The following is a 20,428-nucleotide window of genomic DNA, read 5'->3' as shown; positions in this document are numbered from 1 at the left end:
GGCGGTTCACTGCAGCATCCATTACACCTTCTAAGCTATTTAAGAATTAAAATAGACAGAGCTCAGTTGGTTTCTTTAAGCGCTTCTGCAGCTTCCAACCATTTTCTTTTTTTTTAAATAAAGTCTGTTCCAGAAATTCTGGAAAACAAATGACTTCATAGGAAGCCAACATTTTTTTTTTAAACAAAGATGTTTTAACAGAGTCAATGTCTTCCAGTCAAAGGCCACCAGGAACACACTCACGGTTGAACAAGTTGGGTTTATTACTCATTGCAGTGAAGGAGGAGACACACCATGGGAAACTACGGGGTGTCTCAGGACAAAGGTGCTTTAAAGAACTTGTACAGGTTTGGGCTTTCCTTGGGCGATTAGGGGGAGAGCCTAAGGAAGCAGAATTTTGCTCTGGATTTTATGCTGTCACAAAGGGGGAAGTTTTATGATTGGGTATCTCAATAAATCTTATCTACAGAGAGAAGAGATCAGATCAAGGATAAGTTGTAATTGCCAAAGAAATAACAGTCATTTAACTAGGAGAGGAGCGTGTGGGGTATTTTGAGGGTGGCACAGTGACCTTAGTTTTGTCTGTCCTCAGACAAAATTATGAAGTGGTCATGCTCTGTCTCATTTTATAGGGTCCGAGTAAGCTTGTCTGAGGTTGGAATCCTTCAAGATTGTCTGTGCCCAATAACAGAATAACATGGTCTAGCTGTGAGTGCCAGGCTGGCTTCTAGATGCCAGGGGAAGCTCTTGTTTTCTTTCTCAGCAGCCTGCACACAGGTTTCTTTTTGGCTCCTTGTAGAGATAGCTTTATATTTTAGTGAGCACTTGGTTGCAAGTGCCATGTTGTTTAGGCAAAAAGGGAGACTGTGGGAAAATTGGGAAGAGGGCAGAGATAACTAGCCCTCAAGGAGCACTAGAACCAGGGGCTAAAACACCAGCATACCTCGCATCTACTCCTCTCTGTGTGTTGGCGCCCTTGGTTTGTACTGCCGGAAGCGTAGGTGCCCAGGATCTCTTAGGCTCTCATTTGACATCAACAAGGGATTGTCATTTCCTTGTCTCAATGTTTAAAGCCCCAGAAAAGTCCTCTTATTGGCCTAGCTTGGGGAATATGTCCATACTAAAGTACTGTGGTTGCCCACTAGAACCTCATGGATAGAATGCTCTTTCCCAAGGCTGCCGTATGACACATGTAACTGGTTTACTGAACAAGCTGGAGTCAGCAAGATACAAGCAGGAATCTACGTTCTGCTTTCTTCCTCTCAAAACCCATTATATCATTTAATATTCATAACAATTTAGTGAGGAAAGGATATTACAGACGGGAGAACTGAGGCCTACAGAAGCCAAGTGATTTGTCTGAAGTCAAAAGGCAAGAATGTCCAAAATTCAAGTCCAAGTTGGCTTGGCTACAAAGCCATTGATACCCCCACCGTGACACAGAGTCTCCTTAGCTGTGGACACACTAGTAGGCAAACTGCACACTTTCTAACCGAAGGTTGAAAAAGCAGGGAGAAGAGTCTTGTTGAACATTTGTCAAATTTTCAGTCATGGTTCTCATTATTACCACTTAATAGAGCGTTTCTTATGCACCAGGCACTCTTAAGTCCTTTTTATATATTAATTCTTTTAATTCTCACCACCCAAAAGGTAGTATTATTGCCTTCACTTTAGAGATTAGGAAACTGAAGCACACGGGTTACCTAACTGGCCCAATGTCACATCTCTGCCACTTATTGGAGTCATGATTTGAACCAGTAGTCTGACCCCAGAGTCCAAACTTTAAAACTATGAAAATACTATGTGCTATGAATTGACATTGACTGTGATATGTTATCTAGAAATATGGAGAGGTTGAAGATCTGTTACTATCTCTTTAATGGCAGCATTTAAAATGGTGAAGAAATGCTCTATGCGTGAATCACATCCATAGAGCATGGAAGCTGTTAATTAGTAGTTGCCCTTTTAATTTGATAATAACAGATGGGCAAACTATTCATTGTAGCTATCTACTATAGCAGACACTGCTAGTTACCTACCCAACAAACATGCCCACCGCTCACTCTTTCTTGATTTATGGAGCCCTGATTTTGTTCACATGGCAACACGTTCAGGGAAAGTGGACCACTTCTCCAGTGCGAGGGGATGCACCAAGGTTACAAAGCAGGAAAACTCCTATTTCCCCTTTGCTGATGATTGGTTTAGGGATGGAATTTTAACCTAGTTCTGGGCAATGAAACTTAATTGGAAGTCCACTTGAGGAGCTTCTGGAAAGTATTTTGTTGCTTAGTGAGAAGGAAAGAGAGAGACTGAGCTGTACCTTTTTGTCTTGTATGTAGTTATTTGAGGAAAAGAAGGTTGGTGCTGAAGGTGCCATCTTGGGACCACCAGGAAACGAGCCATAACTCCCTGACAACCTGTGAACAAAAGACAGAGCAAGATCTTGAGTCTCTGATGACACTGGTAATTCATGGGACCATTCCCAGAACCGGCTAATTCTGGGCTTCCTGCTCTGTGAGCTCCTTCAGCATCTCAAATGCTCAAGCTTCTGTGAATGAGGTCTTCCTCTGTTACTTGCAGCTGAAAGCAGCTTAAACCCTTATCTGGGGGCCAGCCTCATGGCCAAATGGTTAAGTCCATGTGCTCTGCTTCGGTGGCCTGGGGTTCATAGGTTGGGATCCTGGGCACAGACCTATGCACCACTCATCAAGCCATGCTGTGGTGGCGTCCCACATAGAAGAACTAAAATGACTCACAACTAGAATATACAACTATGTACTGGGGCTTTAGGAAGAAAAGAAAAAAAAAACAGAGGCAGATTGACAAAAGATGTTAGCTTAGGGCCAATCTTCCTCACCAAAAAAATCATACCTAAAAAAAAAGCCCTTACGTGTCTGGTCTCTGCTCTTTCCACTACACTATATCTGCTACCACACCCAGTAGATTCAGTCATGGTCTGTTAATTATCTCTGCGATCTCAAGTCACGGTGTCTTAATTATCTCTGCAATCTCAAGCTGCTTTTTGATCAGTTTAAAGTTGTTCTTGTTTCAATATTTTTCCCTCAGAAGAATCCAGAGTCTTTAATCAAACATGAAGAAAGTTTGCCTGAGGCATTTGAAGTTTTGATTTGTTTTGTTTTCTTTGATTGTTTTTATCATTGAAAACAATACGTGCTTATTGAAAACATTCAAATAGTACAAAAATGAATAAACAAGTAAAACTAGTTATAATTTCCTTTCAGATCTTTTTTAGGATTATTCAATGTCCCTGGCATCATATACAATAAAGACTAACATCTATGGAAAGCTTGCCCTGTGCTTGGTTCTGTTCCAATTATCACGCATGTATTAATTAACGTAACTCTTACAGAATACCATTATTTGAGACAGGAAACTTAATCATCCCTGTATTACTGCTGGGGAAACTAAGGGACCGAGGGAGCCCTGGGCGTTGGTCAGTGGCAGAGACAATATGAACCTGGAAAGTCCAGCTCCAGAGTCTACCACACTGTACTATCTCTATTGTGGTGCCTAGTAGATATTTGCTGAATCAACAAATGTTTTTCATTGTTCAGAAGTTTTAAATTCTTATCATCAAATTGATAGTAGTTTTCTTTACAGCTTCTGGCCTTGGTGTCATGCTAAGAGAGGGAATTTAAATTCTTAAACAGATTCATTCCTCAGGTTGCTTGTTTTAACTTTCAGGTTTCCAAAACATAACATTTCTGCTTAGCAACATGGTCATAACTTCCTAATACTTTCTCAATGATGTTGCCAAGCGTTATTATACACATCAGAAAACCAACACCAATATAAGCAGAAGAATTTTCTCACATAAAACATTGCTTTGACGTTTCTAATCAAGTCTATCTAAATTCAACACTCTCATAGTTAGAGACAATGATTTACTGCATTTATTTTCATTTCATTGCTCTGCCTGAGACAGACCAGTACAGTACATGCCCTGGGGCTCATGCTAGGGGAACGGCATGCTACTGGTAATTAACAGAGAAGCCCGGGAGCATCTAACATCTGTCTGCAAGACTGCTGATAGATGAACAACGGGTATAAAAGACCTAACATCTTGCTAAGAATTGTTTACCATGTTTGCAATTACAGGTCATTTTCAAAGGACCGTCAAACAAAAGGATCAATCATTCATTCATTGTGCCTTCTTCGTGAGGCTGGCTGGCCAGAATGTCACATCCACTGCCCTCACTGACAATGATACTTCTGCCCATGTCCTTTTTACGATTCTTGTCATTCTCCTTGTAGATTTCAGACAATTATAATTATCATTTTAATTTGTAGCCAGCTTTTTAGAGCAAATAAACCCACTGATGACTTTCATAGAGGTACCAATATATGATCATGAACTACCCCAATAATTAATGAATACCCCAATAGTGTATTAGTTCCTAGGGCCACCATAGCAAAGTGCCACAAACTGGGTGGCTTCAAACAGCAGATCCGGGAACTAGAAGTCTGCTATGAGATGCAGGCAGGGCCAGGCTCCCTCTGAAACCCGCAGGGCAGAATCTTCCTTGCCACCTCCTGGCTTCTGGTGGTGGCCGAGAATCCTTCCCACTCCTTGGCCTGCGGCCACATCGCACCAGTCTCTGCCTCCGTCATCACACAATGTCTTCCCTGTGTGTTTGTGTTCAGACTTTTCTCTTCTTTTTTTTTTATTTTTTTATTTTATTTTTTTTTAAAGATTTTATTTTTTCCTTTTTCTCCCCAAAGCCCCCCAGTACATAGTTGTATATTCTTCGTTGTGGGTCCTTCTAGTTGTGGCATGTGGGACGCTGCCTCAGCGTGGTTTGATGAGCAGTGCCATGTCCGCGCCCAGGATTCGAACCAACGAAACACTGGGCCGCTTGCAGCGGAGCGCTCGAACTTAACCACTCGGCCAAGGGGCCAGCCCCAGACTTCTCTCTTCTTAAGAGTGCAGTGGTGATATTGGATTAGGGCCCAACCTAATGACCTTTCCTTAAAGGTCCCATGCCCAAGAACTGGGGGTTAGGATTCAAATATATCTTTTTGAGGGACACTAGTCAACCCATCACAGATAGGACACATGCAAACACACTTTTGAGATAGAATACTTTCCAGGCTGGGATCTCGAAAAGTGTGCAGATTCTTTGTAGCCTTAGTCACGGTATCCGTATACTTAAAGAAAATCGTGTGCACAAAAGGGAAGTAGTTAGTAATGGAAGCACAGAGTTATCTAAAGTTAGAGAGCCAAAGACAGGTCGGGAAACACCCCACTGCTTATGTAGGGTTGCTCTTCCAAGAAGGAGGAGGGCAATCGGCCCTTGTGGTTAATGTTCCCTGGATATGAACCATATGACTCAAGCCCCTTGCTTTGATTCTATGCTCATCTAACAGTCTTTCAACTTCATTTCATCTTAACAGGAATTCCTCTCCAGGGACAGAGCAGAGGACAACTCTACGGTTGTACAACTACTAGTTAATACATTTGAGTTGAGGTTTATGCATCAGTATTTTATAAGTCAGGCTAGTGGGGCTCCATCCTAGTTCTATCAGATTTCCAAGCCTGAAGAATCAGCAACCCTGAGATGTGGCAGTGAACCAGTGCTGCTCCCAAGGGAGTGTGTGAGTTGGATCGGGCTTCACTTGCCAATGGCTCTTCTTTGCTGCCTATCCCTGCAAATTACATTACTTATGTTCAGAATTAATTAAATGATTAGCAGCTTAAACACTGAAAGTGCATACTCTAGAATGATCTCTACTTGCATTGAGAATGACCTAATGTATTGAGGATCGAATTGTTCTATGAATCAGAATCAAGATCCTTATGAAAGAAACAAACAAAAAATCTTTAGGAAACAGCTTTGCAATCCTGGATGAGTGCTGGATGAAAATGGTCCAACATTCTGGACCTCTGAGGCTACCAGATGCGTTACTACGAAAGAGGAGCAATGAGAAGATGAGCAACGTTGATGGTCCAGCCCCAGCCTGCTGTCCTCACATGATGCTGGAGTTGGCACGGCTTTCCTCATCTGACCCTGAATGTCTGCCTCTAGTTTCCGTTGCTGCTCTCAGATACGTCTGTTACTCATTCCCTCTTTCTCCCATTTTGATTCTTCACTGTGTGCTGATGCTTTATATGCTGACAACTGCATGCTCTTCCCTCTCCTAACATCCAAGGCCTTTTATAATCTGACCGTTATCCTCCTTGTCTCTTACTTCTCTTACGCACATATGTGTTCTTTCCTCAAGCTAATGGGGACTGTCATGGCTGCCCCACACTTACCGTGTGACATGAAGCTGATTAGTCCACCATGTGGGAAGGGAACATCTCCTTTTTTACATCTCAGTGCTCCACCCAACCTTGTAGTAGAAAAGTGCCCAGTACATGTTTACGAGTGGGAGTTGGATGCAGAAAAGGGACCATGACAGAATGTGGCTACCTCAGGCAGACGACCGCTTAGCTGTCTCCAAGAAGATGCAGAGTTGGCATTACCACAGAAACTTACTGGGGCTCAGAATCCAGTTTGATAACTTGTAAAACACGAAAGTGTATAATCATGAATGCCGGTCAATTTATTCACCATCAGACCTATTCATCTCCTCGCCCTCCCTCCCTAGACCAGAACAGAAACTCTCACCCAACATTAATGCACAAACCCTGTCAATATCTTTTTTTAAAATTTTGCTCAAAACTGACACCACTCTCCTGCAGATATTAACACTCTGCACTCTCCTTCACATGCATTTCTTCAAATTTAGCAAAATGCAGTTTATTCCACTTAATACAAAAACTCTTACATTTCATATCTGCCCTTGAGTTTGTATCCAAACCAGTCTGATTATAGTTTGAGTTCTCAAACATTTTGGTTATTAACTCTCTTGATTCACTCCAATAGGAGTTTAAACACACACATTGTAGTACGTGAATTTTCCTCGTTTAGCCATCAGAGCCCAAACTTATTTCCAAGTTCTCGGCTGAGGCTCTGGCTGCTGTTGCCCTATGTCATCTTATTGACCCACTTTGAACATGGCCCCGAGGTGGGAAGAGTGGGCACTGTTGTTTCAAGTCGACGCCCCTGAATACACCTTTAATTTTTATTAACCTTCCCTCATATCAGAGAGCTGGCCCTCTCCCTGACCTGGCACATTTGGTCTGTCAGACTGGATAAGTTCCAGATCTTTTGGAACCAGGCTTATCTTTCTCAGGGCTGTGTTCAAATTCCTAGCCCTCAGCCCAGAGCTCTGAGAGTCTGGTGAAGCTCTGAGGGTGATGGAGAAATTGGAGAGTGTTCCTTTAAGGTAGGAATCAATGAGGAGGGGAGCCAGAGAGTCTGCCGTGGAAGCAGCTCCTAGCTGCAGCCTGGGGCCCAATTAGCGCGGAGCTAAGCCGGGGTTTTGTTTAGCTTAGCAACCGCCAGCGCCCTCCCGGGCCGTCGGCGGAGGCCCAAACCTCTGCCCTCCGCTCGTGGTGGCGCTGGCAGTTGAAGCATGTCACCTCGGTGGGCTCCGGGACCTTTGGCCCTCGGGGTCTGGTAGTACGGGGACAGGGCAGGAACTGCTCCCCGCAAGGGGTGGCCACGATCCCTCCTGCCTTCTGCAGCCTGAGCACCCTGCGGGCGGCCCTGGGCTTCGCGGAAGGTCAGTCCGACGGGGTGCGGGGCTGAGCGCGGGAGAGGCTCCTCCGTGCCGAGAGCGCACCAAGGCCGCCGAGGCTCCGCGGCATGCGGGGACCCCAGGACCCTCGTCGCCGCCTGGGGCCCCGTCCGATCCCTGGGAGCAGCGGTGGATGGAGCCTTGCAGCCTGATTCCCGGGGATCTTCAAATACGGGCAGCCGCGGGGACAGCACTTCCAAGGCTGGGACATGAAGGTCGCTGTGTTGGACCTTGGGTCTCTCTTTGCCAAAATCTTCAAGACCTCGACGGCGCCCCCGGCCGTCCCCTCCCCGGTCGCCTCCTCCAGCCACTCGGGAGGCGCTGCCAGCGCAGGGCGCGCGGGCTCCGGGGCGGGCAGCTCGCTTAGCACGGCCACGACCCTGACCCTCTTCCCGGCCCTGGCGCCACACTCCCCTTCTGCCTCGCGGGGGGCGCCCGTCCCGCTCCATCCTCTGCTCACCGCCTCCTACCCCAGGGTCTCGGTCGCGAGACGCGCAGCAGAAGCAGTAGGGACCCTCGTCTCGCTGCCCAGTAGCCCGAGGGTAACCAAAGGTCAGCCCCTGCCCCTACCCCAGCCCCTAGCCCTGACCCCTTCCGGCGGTGGCTGCAGCGCCGGGGGCTCCCCCGCGCACCTGGTGGCCTTGGCGCGCCCGCCCCCGGGCCCTGGCGGGGTCTGGGCGGCGCTGCCGTCCATCGGGGGCGCCACGGGCAGCGGCAGTTTAGCCTCGAGCCCAAGGAACCTCCGCTCGGCCGGCCCCGGAGAACGAGAGCCCAGCGCTGGGATTCCCCCCGGGCCTGGCGCCAAGACCCTGTTCTTCACCCTGCCCGACATCGGCGAGGAGTGGGCCTCGGACGGCGACTCGGAGGATGGCGGAGAAGCGTGAGTAGCGGCCCGCTCCGGGCACCGCTTGTCTTTCACTGGACCCCTACCCCTCCGCCTTTAGAAAATCGCGCTATTTGCCATAACTTCCAGCTACTCCCCTGGGCGTCCTGCTTGCATTTTTCCTGGGTCCTCCTTGTTCCTTGGCTTTCTGTTCTTTTCAAACATACGCTGTGACATGTGATAATCCTCTGCTGTTTACCAGCGGAGAGGGAGGGGAGATGACGCAGGGCATGAATGATGACGGAAAGAAGGACAGAATTGTTTCTCTTCTAGCTGAAGCGTGGACACTGACAGTCTGGTTGTCTCAAGGACTTTGAAAGGAGGCTTCAAGTCCCTTTCTCTGATGCAGAATGTGGCAGGTGTGTAGGGTGACCCAATACATACGTTGGCAGCTACTATTTTAAGAAATAGTGAGACACTGTGCCTCCCCACTTTTCCGGGATCAGCCCCAATTCTTATCCCAAGTGAGATGGGTTTTCTCTGTGAGACATCTAGTTAATTTACATATGCGTAACATCATCTGACACAAACGAAATTTGTAATGCTAAGGACGCATCTGATTATATACCCCATGCCTCCTGAGTTCTTCCAGAAACTTTGCCTGACTTCGTGGGAACGTTTTCACGGAGAATTGGAGGGCACTTCCTCCAACACACACACACACACACACACACACACACACTATCCTTTCGCCACCAAGAGCAGTGATGAAAACATTCCCCTTGTAAAATGTGTATTTTAGAATTAAGGTGAATTTTATTTTTTAATGAGCAGAACATATGGTCTTATTCTTATTCTCAGAACTCATTCTTAAGTGAGTTCAAAAATGTTCAGCCTTCTGAATCCTACAAACCAATAGCGACTGGTCAAAGGCAGACGAGAAGGGCCCATTCAAGGATGGAGATTTCTGCCTTGCAATCTTGTGAAGGAAGAATAGTCAGGCCTGCTAGCACAGAAGCTCCCCCTGTCCCCCAAAAAATAGACCGGAGAACTTTCTATCAAGACTGATTCCAACCCATTCATAATTTAACTACATTTTCACAAACTGTGTGACATTCATCTCAGAGCTAACATAAGCAGTTACATAATAAGTTGTTTCTTTTCATTTAAAACATCATATTACAAAATATATTAATCAACAGATTTTTTTCCCTAAGGAAAATCAATTGCATTTGGATAAGTGGCTAGAATATGTATACCTAAGGAATTAGACCTTTGTTATTGGCTACTGGTCCTTAACGTTTATGCAATTAATGTTTTATGTGCAAACAGATCTACACACTGACCTTAAACTCTAGTCTTAGTGCTTTTTACAAACAGTCAGTGAAACATTCAGCACGACCAGTGAAAGAACTGGTGTTGGTTTCCATTTGTGAGCATCTGAGTCCATGTTTGTATTGTCCAAGAATTTTTAACAGATGCTTTTTGAATAGCACTATATTTGGCTTTACTTATAGACGTGACTATTCTGCATTAGCAAATGTATCCAATTTTACTGAAAGTACACACACTGAATTTTAGATAACTGCCATGAGAAATCACATGCATGGATCTTTCTGATTACCTGTGTTTGTACACCTTGTGGGACATTAGACAGCTCTCTGAGTACACCATTTTTCTTTGTTACATATGCAAATAGTCATATTCTCTTCCTTTCATACATCATTCCTTTTTTAATCATAAAGTTTACCAAGGGACAATGGCAAAGGAAGAACATACGAAGGTGATTTTTCCTTCAATGCTATAGACCAATTACCTTGAAGTATTTTTTTTCCCTTCTATATTTCTGGGGTGGCTATTTATAACATTGAATAAACAAACATCATTCAACAATTGATTTAAATTATACAACTACCACCTCACCTGCCAGTTTGCAGATAGCTGCTACTAAATATTAACCTGCTTGATTAATATTAATATAGCATATTTAATTTTCTAAATCCCAGGGACATAGAGATGGGGAAGTGGTTAAAGCAAGAATAAGAGAAAAAAAGAGTAGGCAGAGAGAATGTGGATACATGTAAGACACAGGTAAAGAAATCTTTGAGAAACGTTAGTCTAATTTTAAGACCACTACACTCAGTTACAAAGGAGAATCTTCATTCACAGTTTATACTTTTTTGAAGAAAACCCACACACTTTACATTTGACCTGATTCTCTACTTGGCTTTTGTTAACACTGAAAATTATGAAATTAATTTGACTGGGAAAATATGCAAACTTTCTTTCAATTCAGAGCCTTTTTTTCCCCCACTAAGATGCTATATAGCAACATGAGTTTTGATCTATGACCCATGGATTAGACAAATGAATGGCTTGTGGAAGGGCGGGGGGCGGGGGTTGTCCTTTTCATTCCGCAGGGCGTAGTGGCTGCAACATCTGAAGCAGAGGTGGGGTTCATTTCATTGATACTTTGTGCCTCATTTACATTGTTTTTCAATCCCACCCATTCCTCTTCACTATCTCCTTTGAGAACTTCGGGTCAGAACTACACAATTATCACTTTGTAAAAGGTGTTATTCTGTTTGTTCTGGAAATATAAGAATTTCTAACAGTAGATAAGGTAGGTAGACAGACAGATAAACTGCTGTATGTGAATGTTGGTAGATTGTAAACTTCATGTGGTCAGGAAGTACTTACATCTTTCGTGAGTTGTAGCTGTTAGCATGGGTTCCATTGTTAAAGCCATGTTAGTGTGGAAATACTGCACCGCTCCCTGCAGGGCTGGTTAACTTGGCTGGCAGTACCATGAATGCAGGGTCTTCTCTCTCAATTCAGCCATTACTGAGGCAGCCTAGAGCTGAGATGACCCAGGAATCAGATGAGTTGAATTCCAATCTCAAACCGTTTTCTAGCTGTGTAATTCTGGGCAGGTTATTCAGTTTTCCAAACTGGAGGTTTTCCTCCTTAAAATGAGGATGATAATAATACTTTCCTCACAGGGATGTTCCACAAATTAATTGAATTACTGTTTTAAGTGCCTAACACATGGAGGAATGCTTTAAAAGTATTATCTTTGATTGCTATCTGCTTCTTAGCACAGAAGTAAAATTTGAAAATGTTTCATTAAAGGATACATTCCAGATGAAGAAAAGAGTGACAGAAAAAATAATTCATTTGTATTTATCACATGACTGTAATAAATGGCATCTTTTACTTCAATTATTTGAGAGAACAAATTCAGTACACTCTAATCTTTCATCATTTTCTGTGCACAACTCACAGAAGATAAAGGGTGCCTTAATTAGTATTACCACGGATTGCTGTGCAATACCTAGAAGAAATGTGTCTGCCACTCTGGGATCGAACTGTTAATTTTTCAGTTTTAGAGACAATGCAGGATAATCAACAGCCTTGCAAATCGTCCCTGGGCCGCCCCTTGCAGAGCCTTGCCCGTTCCCACCTGGTAGGCCTGTGTTTTATTTTCACACCTTACATCCTTTTTAGACTCTTTGTCTGTCCTATGACCCTTAAGAGAACACATGCCTGCAAAAGGCATTTAATAACATTTTTGGGTGAATGAATGACAATATTTTCTTCCTCATATAATCTGCTTTCATGGATTTTAATCTTGTGAAAGTCTAGAGGCAGTTTAAATGTCCTTCTTTAAGAATAATTGTTGTCTTGGACCTTTTTGTTTTGTTGTCTTGGAGTTTTCCCAAAGTTAGTAATGCCTTCTGCTGGGACTTTGCATTTCCACAGGGATGAATGGTGAGCTCAGTAGACAATTGTTATATGACTATTACAGTCCTGCGTCGCTTAACAACGGGGATACGTTCTGAGAAATGCATCATTAGGTGATTTTGTCATTGTGCACACATCACAGAGTGTACTTACGCAAACCTAGATGGTATAGCTTCCTACACACCCAGGCTATATGCGCCTCATCTTATGGGACTACTGTCACATATGTGGTCTGTCATTGACCGAAAGGTCATTATGCAGCTTGTGACTGTACTTTCTGTTACAGTCATATGACCATTACTTTCATTAAAAATAGTAATAAACTTGACTTGGTTGTCCCTGTCTAACATTTGCTGAAACCCAAGAAAACAATTTTGTTATTACTGACTTATGCAATAGTTTTTTTTTTTTGCTGAGGAAGATTCACCCTGAGCTAATATCTGTTGTCAATCTTTTTCATTTTTGCTGAGGAAGATTCGTCCTGAGCTAACATCTGTCGCCAGTCTTCCTCTTTTTGTATGTGAGCCACCACCACAGCATGGCCACTGATGAGTGGTGTAGGTCTGCACCCGGGAACTGAACCTGGGTCACCAAAGTGGAGCATGCCGAATGTAACCACTTGGCCATAGGGGCGAGCCTTGCAATCGCTTTTTAAAATTTAAATTATTTTCTCTATTATATTTAAAATCTCAAAAATTATATTTGAGGTAATAGTTGTATGTTTTGCTGTGTATTTAAAGAACATTTTGAATATTTTTAGTGTAATAGCTAACATGTATATAACACTTGATATGTGCCAGGTCCATAACCACAATCCTATGATGTAGGATTTGAATCCAAGTTCTGAAATTGTAGTAGCTAATTTAAATTAGTATAGTTTTTAGAGCACAGGTGTGAAGTCAGATTGATTTTTACTCAAATCCCACTTAATAATTTTTCTGAGAATATTAAGAATAGAATATCAATTCAATATTCACCTTGAGTACCTTACTTAACGTCTTAAAGCCTCACTTTCTTACCCATGAAATGAGAATTAATAGTAACACCTATTCAAAGAGATATTGTAAACAGTAAAAGAGATAATATATAAAAACTTCTCTCTAATGGTGGCTGGTACATAAGCTCCCTCAAAAATAGCTACTACTATTAGTTTATAATTCTCATTATTCTAAATACATTTTTATTTTATTTATCACCCACAATCAGCATCCTTTGTACAAAGTACAGTTTATTGCTATGACCTGCGGGAAAGGTTAATACATTATTTTCCAAACATTCATTGTTAGCCTGTATTTATAAAATATCTATTCCATCCAAAACCCAGATGGAGCTGGACTTTTTGAATAATCAGAGCAAGAATTGGAAATGGGTCTTGTCATCAGATAGTAGGGAAAATCAGATGAACAATCCAGGAGAGGTTTCAGACAAATTGCCGTGAGCACACAATTAGAGAAGAAGGTGTCCATAGATTATGGAAAGAGAGGGGGCCTTAGGGATTTGGGTCCTAAAGAATGTGTCAAATTGGGGCACACCGAGATTGGCTCCAGGAGGACATTTCAGGAGACTAGAACCACGTGAGCAAAAGCCTGGACGTACACAGCTGCATGTCGTATGAGGAATTCAGATTGTCAGAAGCACAGTGTTTGTGAGGGGATTAAGAGAAAACTGGGAGAGCCTTGGACGCCAGACCCTGTTTAGTAAACAGTGGAAAAGCCAGTAAATGGTTTTAGGCAGGGAATTGGTATGACCAGGGTTGAGCTTCAGACGGATTAAACTAATGCACAGGAGAGAGTAAATGCAGAGAAATAGGAGGAAGGCTCTAGCAATAAAGCACATGAGAGGTAGGGGCCTAGGAATAAAGCTGATAAAAATGGAGATACCGGGATGATCTAGGCAACATCTTGGTGAGGTTGAAGGAAGCGAGAGGGAGAGCTGAAGACAACTGTATGTGACTGCAAGGAAAATGCCATCACTAAAGTGGGGAACCTAGAAGTGGGTTTGCCGGGTGGATGAGGAATTCACTTTGGGGTACATATTGAGTTGAAGTCTTAGGAAAACATCTGAGAAGGTGTCAGGCAGAGAGCTGGACATTCTCACATGGAATTTGGAAGAAAGCTAAAGACTGGAAATATAAATACGGCAGCCTTCTGTGTACAGTTGATGGTGAATATACACAGCAATTACAAATTATATAACACATTACATTACATACTATGCAAGATATGTAGTGTTCTTTATTTTTGTTGCTGTTTTCAGATCTTCTAAAATTAGAGGTATCTCCTCTCTGTGTTAAACCAGTGCTTCTCAACGTGTGTTTAGCAATTACTAGTTACTTGTTACTAGCCCAAGATGAGATAAGTACAGAAGGTGAGAATAAGCATTTAGAAACTTTTAAGGCAATTGATAAAGCAACTTTCTGTCTATTGACTGATAATAAAACATTTGAATTTGTATTTTGTGCATCTTTTTATCTATTTTATTTTCTAGTGATTTATTTATACTTTAAAAATTATTTATCCACAGCGAATTGGAAAAAAATTTTTTAAATGGTCTGATTCTGCACACTAGTTTGAGAAGCGCTGAGGCATACTTTACCTGGATACCTCTAGACCACGGTGAGCGAGAAACTTCAGGACACCAAGAGAGAAAAAACTGGCCAAATGGTTGCACTATCTTTTTACTCTCCTTAAAATACAGGGCTAAGCAATACTCAAATAGTATCCCCTGATGAAAGATGAGATTCTTTAAATTGTTCAAATGAGTTGAAATTGTTCTAGAGTTGAGAATATACTCTATTCACAGTGCTTTTGGGAGCCACGGCCGTGGGGATGCAACCTGGGGCCAAGAATCCACTGCTCAAAAGGAGGGAGTTTCACATTCTTGTTAGTGCTTTTTTTTGAGCTAATGGCAGCCAGCCCTGGTGGTCCAGTGGTTACGACCCAGTGTTTTCACCACCACGGCCTGGGTTCATTTCCCCATCAGGGAACCACCCCACTGGTCTGTCAGTGGTCATCCTGTGGCAGCTGCATGTTGCTGTGATGCTGAAAGCTGTGACACCGTTTCAAATACCATCAGGGTCACCTGTGGTGGAGAGGTTTCAGCGGAGCCTCCAGCCTAAAACAGACTAGGAAGAAGGATCTGGTCACCCGCTTCTGAAAAATTGTCCACGAAAACCCTATGAACAGCAGCGGAGTGCTGTCTGATACAGCGCTGGAAGGTGAGAAGATGGCGCAAAAAGACCAGGCAGGGTTCCGCTCTGCTGTCCACAGGATTGCTAGGAGTCTGAATCCACTTGACGGCACTAACAACAAGGCCTATAGCTATGTCCCATCGTAATTCTCATAATTCATTCACAACCCTTAATGACAATTTCCTCATAAGGGATAAGATGCAAATACAGATAATTTCCAAATGAAAATGAACTTTTGACAGGAAATTTACAGAAAGGACATGCTCTCTTCTCTCGCTGCCAGTCTGCAGTCTATCTTTAGGAAGAGTCCCTTGCTTAAGACGCACAGATGATCATGCTGTATTAATCCCTTCTGAACTGCATAGGAAGGAATCATGTCATAATAAGGGCAGTGATCTTATGCTCCATGAGGAAACTTTCCAGATTTTAAGTTTAATTTCCATTTGAAGTTCATGTTCTACCAAAGTGGAAGAAACTCAAACTCAGTTATCTGGGATTTCTCCCATCCTTGTCTTAGGTTTAAGCTTCATTTTGGGGGGCTGACGTGGGTTTCTTTTCTCTGAGATCCTGCCACCTTACCCAGGCTCTACTGAAGGATCAGGGCACCGGTCTCCTCTGATCCCTTACCCCACAGACATATCTTAGGTCAACCTCCACCTCATCTAGCTCACCGGCGATTTGAATTTGGTACCTCTGAATCACAGTTTCCCAGAAGACATCCTCTAGGAACTCCCTGGTGCTGAATGCCTGATTCAGGGCCCCACCAGCCCATGGGAATGGGAAAAGACGCTCCTTCTTGAAGGAGGCTCATTAGTGCGCCGTGGTGCACACCACGTGAAGGGCTGGCTAGATTTCAGCCCCCAGTCGACCTCCGGCCGGGCGCCTTCCGTAGGGTGCAGTGTCCCGGATGGACTATTTCGATTTGTCGGTCCCCTCCAGTCTCACCTGCTTATTCCCTGACCTCACCTCCCTGAGATTCTCTTTCTCAGCATAGGAAATCTGAGCCTGCAGAATCTCCCCATTTCAGGGAATCCGTTTCCCTTCTGAGGGTTGGGAAGAACTTCCCTGATAGGTGTTTCTTCCTAGATCTTTTCCTATGCTAAAAATTCATGCCAATCTTGTAGGTTTAGGCTTAAAAAAACCTCGTAAAAATCAATGGGAAAAAAACCTATGGCATTCTCTGTTCTCTGAAGCAAAAGGCAAACAAGGCTTGGATTACTCAATGTGGGAAGGGACAAAGGAGAAGAAAACACTAGGGAAGAGTATGAGTTAACACTGAAAAATTCTCTGCCACAAATCCTTCACATGCACAAAATGCTCTTTTTTGTTTTCCCTCATCAGTGCAGTGCAGATATTTGTTTCATTCAACAACAGCCAATCATGTACCTCTTTGGATTTGAATAATTTTCCAATCCATAAGCAACAATGTTGCTTTGTAGCAAAAATTATCTGAATGTTTTTTGGGCCTAGGAATACTGGTATTATATATAAACCAATAAATGCTATCCACTAAATACGTATTGAAAACATTCAAAACTTGCCCCTTCATTCTTGAGAGAAAAAGTCAATGAAGACACATTCTTAAGAAAGCACAGAAACTAAATAAAGCCTTTGAAATGATTTAAATATCCAGTTGTGAACTTGGAAAAGAAGCTGATAGATTTTGGCAATGACAAGAAAAACGGTCAAGCTGACTTTCCCTACTGTTGTTTAATAAACAGATTATTAAGGCTAAGTTGAACTAAATTAAATGTTCTCCTATGCATATATACACATATATTCTTCTGGTCATTGTCATCTTAAATGTATTGTAATGCCAATAACGAGGATGAGGACAAACCCCACCTTGGAAACTGATGATTTATATCAGGCTTTTAATGCTAATAATTATATTTCAGAGAATGTCACTAGGTGCACAGAAGGTTAAAATAGGGATTTATTTAAAAATGAAACATTTCATTCAAATTCCTAACATCAAGCAGTGAAGTCTTAGAAACCATTCATGTATATGCAGAACTTTTCACAATCCAGTTGAATTAACAGTACATTGAATAAAATGAACCCCACCCCCTAAAAAAAAGAGTAATTTCATTGCTAAATTAATGCATAAAAATAGGTCCTAGAGAATTTAACTTTAGTATATGAAGTATATTTTAAAGAAGCAGATGATATCTTCTCAAGAAAAGGTCTGTATCAGTCAGACCTTGGTCTTCCTTACTAGTTTTAGCATTTTTTGTAAGCGTGTCTCGCAGGTTGATGTGAACATTGCTCAAATATGTAGTATTTGGCAAAGTCAAGGTTCTCGGCATTTGAAATAACAACTAATATTTCCAAGTCTACGAGATACCAAATGCTGCATGTTCCACAGACATTATATGAATTTCCAAAACAAACCTGCAAAGTCAGAATATTATTTCCATTTTACAGATGCATAAATTGAGGCTTATAAAGGGAAAAAAATTGTCTAGTTGCACATGGCGATATGTGGAAAGTGTGAGATTCAAATCCAGGCAGTCAATGTATATCATCCACACATATGTGTAACCAAGTGTTTTTAACGAATTGTTTAAGATGGTAATGAGGGCTAAAATGTACTTCTAAGCCAATTGGTGGTATTTTTCCTGGGACAAATTTACTCTAAGAAATTATACTCTTTCCAGTAAAAATAAATTTGATAAATAAAAATAATGTTAATAAGTAATCTAAAACTATCTTTCTGAGAATAAAGTTCCTGTTAATCCTGACGAGGAGACCAAATTTAAAGCTTACTTTTGTCCATTTTGCAGTACAGAGAGCAGAGGACTTTATCGTAAAGGCATGACTTCTTTAAAAGAAAGCATTAGTTTTGTCAACTCTCTTCTAGTTTATTATATATATGTTTATTGTAAATTATTTTGTATATATTTAAAGCAAATCAAATATTTTATTCATCCTAGTAAGGCAGATAATTAGCAAGCTTTGTCTTACTAGAAAAGGATGGAGAAGAAGCAAGTAGATGTGGCCCTTTCTAGGGGAAAAGAGATAGCTCCACATTAACATTTCTTTAATTAGATGTTTCACTTAAGGGTTTAAAAGAAGGCTTATAATTAAATATTGACAACCGTAATCCTCCCAGGGACTTATATTCATGTTTATTTAATGAGTATATTTCTTTCACATGACATTTAACATTTTGGATCTTTCTTGCCTGTTGATTTCTGATATAAATCATGTAATTTTGATGATCTAAAAACATCTAATAATGAGATACTTGTTATTTTAAAGATTCATTAAGTGACCATTTTTAAATTAATCATTAACTTCAGTTCCTTATAATGAAGTCTCTTTTAATGGAGCATTTCAGGATTAGATTGAAAGAAATCATGGCACTCTATTCAAGATGTAAAAGAAATATTGATGTCAATTACTAAATTCCAATATACGCAAACATGCACTGTGCCTGTTATAACAGGCTGCCTCACACATTCACACCACCTAGTTTTGGGCTGAAAAAATGAACCTTGTGTTGTTGTCTGCTATCCAGCAGTTGTCTTTCTACCCTGTTCTCTCTTGTGACTTCATTACAATTCTGCTTCTAATCCTTCTGTCTGTGTCTTAACCTTGTCGTGGAGTATAACCTTGGACTTGATGAGTCAATTTGGCTCTTGGTTTAACCCTCAAAGCTCCTGAGAACTTGACTTAAGCTCCCCTACGATCTCTCTCTGTGGATTCTCTGTTAACTGTGCTGCCAACTTACGCCGACCCCCGTGACCTTACCGAGACATTGACCTCTTGGCTGGAACCACACCTGTCCCGCCTACCAGGGAAAACCAAATAGCCAATACTTGTTTTCCTTTTTCTTTCATTAAGTGCTCACTCGTCCCTATTATATCTTCATATTAAGTGAGAAAATTTCTGATAAGATATTTATACATTTAAAAAAGATGTTATAAAGGAGTTTAAAATAAAACTGTTGGTAAGAAAACAATAAGACAAATTTAAAACATAGTATATTCCACAGGATAAATGGTTTGCACTCCTTTAAACAGTCAATGTCATTGGGGGGTCAGAGGAAACATGGAAGAATCATTTTCTTCCTAGGTTAAAATAGACTAAAGAGATGTGAGAACAGTTTAAAATGTGGAATCTTGATTGGATGCTAATTTTAAAATATAGCTGTAAAAGACATTTGGGACAATTGTGGAGTGAATAACGGAATGAGTATTAGATAGTCTTAGGAAGTTATTATTGATTTCCTTAGATACAATACAGTATTAGAGTTATGTAGGAGAATGTTCTTTTAGAAAATAAAAGATATTTGTATCCATAGGCCGTGTCTCTGAGTTCAACGCTAGCGCATTCTGATATCGAGTTAGCATTAACACAGGTAGCAGCCCTAGCTGTCTAGTGGGAGAAGTTCAGCCCCTTCCCCAATACTTCAAAGATCACCTATTTTGTTCTTGTTACAGCCGTTCGTTCCCAGGAGTGAAATGGAGTTGGAGCTGTTTTTACCCCATTTCTCTGTGGATATGTGTTACCTCAGTCAGCTCTGCTGGTCTAGTAGTTAAGATCTGACGTGCTCACTGTGGTGGCCTGGGTTCATTTCCCGATCGGGGAACCAGCCTACCCGTCTGTCTGTTATACTGTGGCAGCTGCATGTTGCTGTGATGCTGAAAGCTCTGCCACCCATATTTCAAATACCAGCAGGGTCACCCATGATGGACAGTTTTCAGTGGAGCTTCCAGAATAAGACAGACTAGGAAGGAGGACCTGCCCAAACTTGCAAAAAAATTGGCCATGAAAACGCTGTGAATTGCTATTACCTGATTTTTCAAAAGATGCTCAAGGCTTATTTTTGTCCAAATGTGTTTGTCAGTTAATATAGTTTAAAAGATTCTGTGAGTTATTGGCAATTTTCTTGTCTTCACCTTTGGGAAAATGGGATTAATGAGGAGGGAGACAGTTCCCCATGGGTCTTTTATACTTCTGCATGTCCTTGCTGAATATGCCAAAAATGCAAGGCCAAGATGGCTTTTCACTGGGGA

The 20,428-nt window shown here is 41.9% G+C and overlaps 1 protein-coding gene across 1 annotated transcript in view; it reads left to right on the top strand.

Annotated features, from left to right (window-relative positions):
* The first annotated feature begins 7,318 nt into the window (after positions 1–7,318).
* The window catches only part of FAM149A (family with sequence similarity 149 member A), a 54,780-nt gene continuing 41,670 nt past the window's right edge, over positions 7,319–20,428 (top strand). Inside the window, exon 1 of the mRNA XM_023630574.2 lies at positions 7,319–8,527. Coding sequence (XP_023486342.1) covers positions 7,857–8,527 — 671 coding nt within the window. The 5' untranslated portion in view covers positions 7,319–7,856. The remainder of the gene's footprint in view (positions 8,528–20,428) is intronic.

Source organism: Equus caballus, chromosome 27 (assembly GCF_041296265.1).
Source record: "Equus caballus isolate H_3958 breed thoroughbred chromosome 27, TB-T2T, whole genome shotgun sequence".
NCBI classification, from domain to species: Eukaryota; Metazoa; Chordata; class Mammalia; order Perissodactyla; family Equidae; genus Equus; species Equus caballus.
The sequence above is the reverse complement of the archived record's forward strand: the minus strand, read 5'-3'. Positions and strand labels throughout refer to the sequence as shown.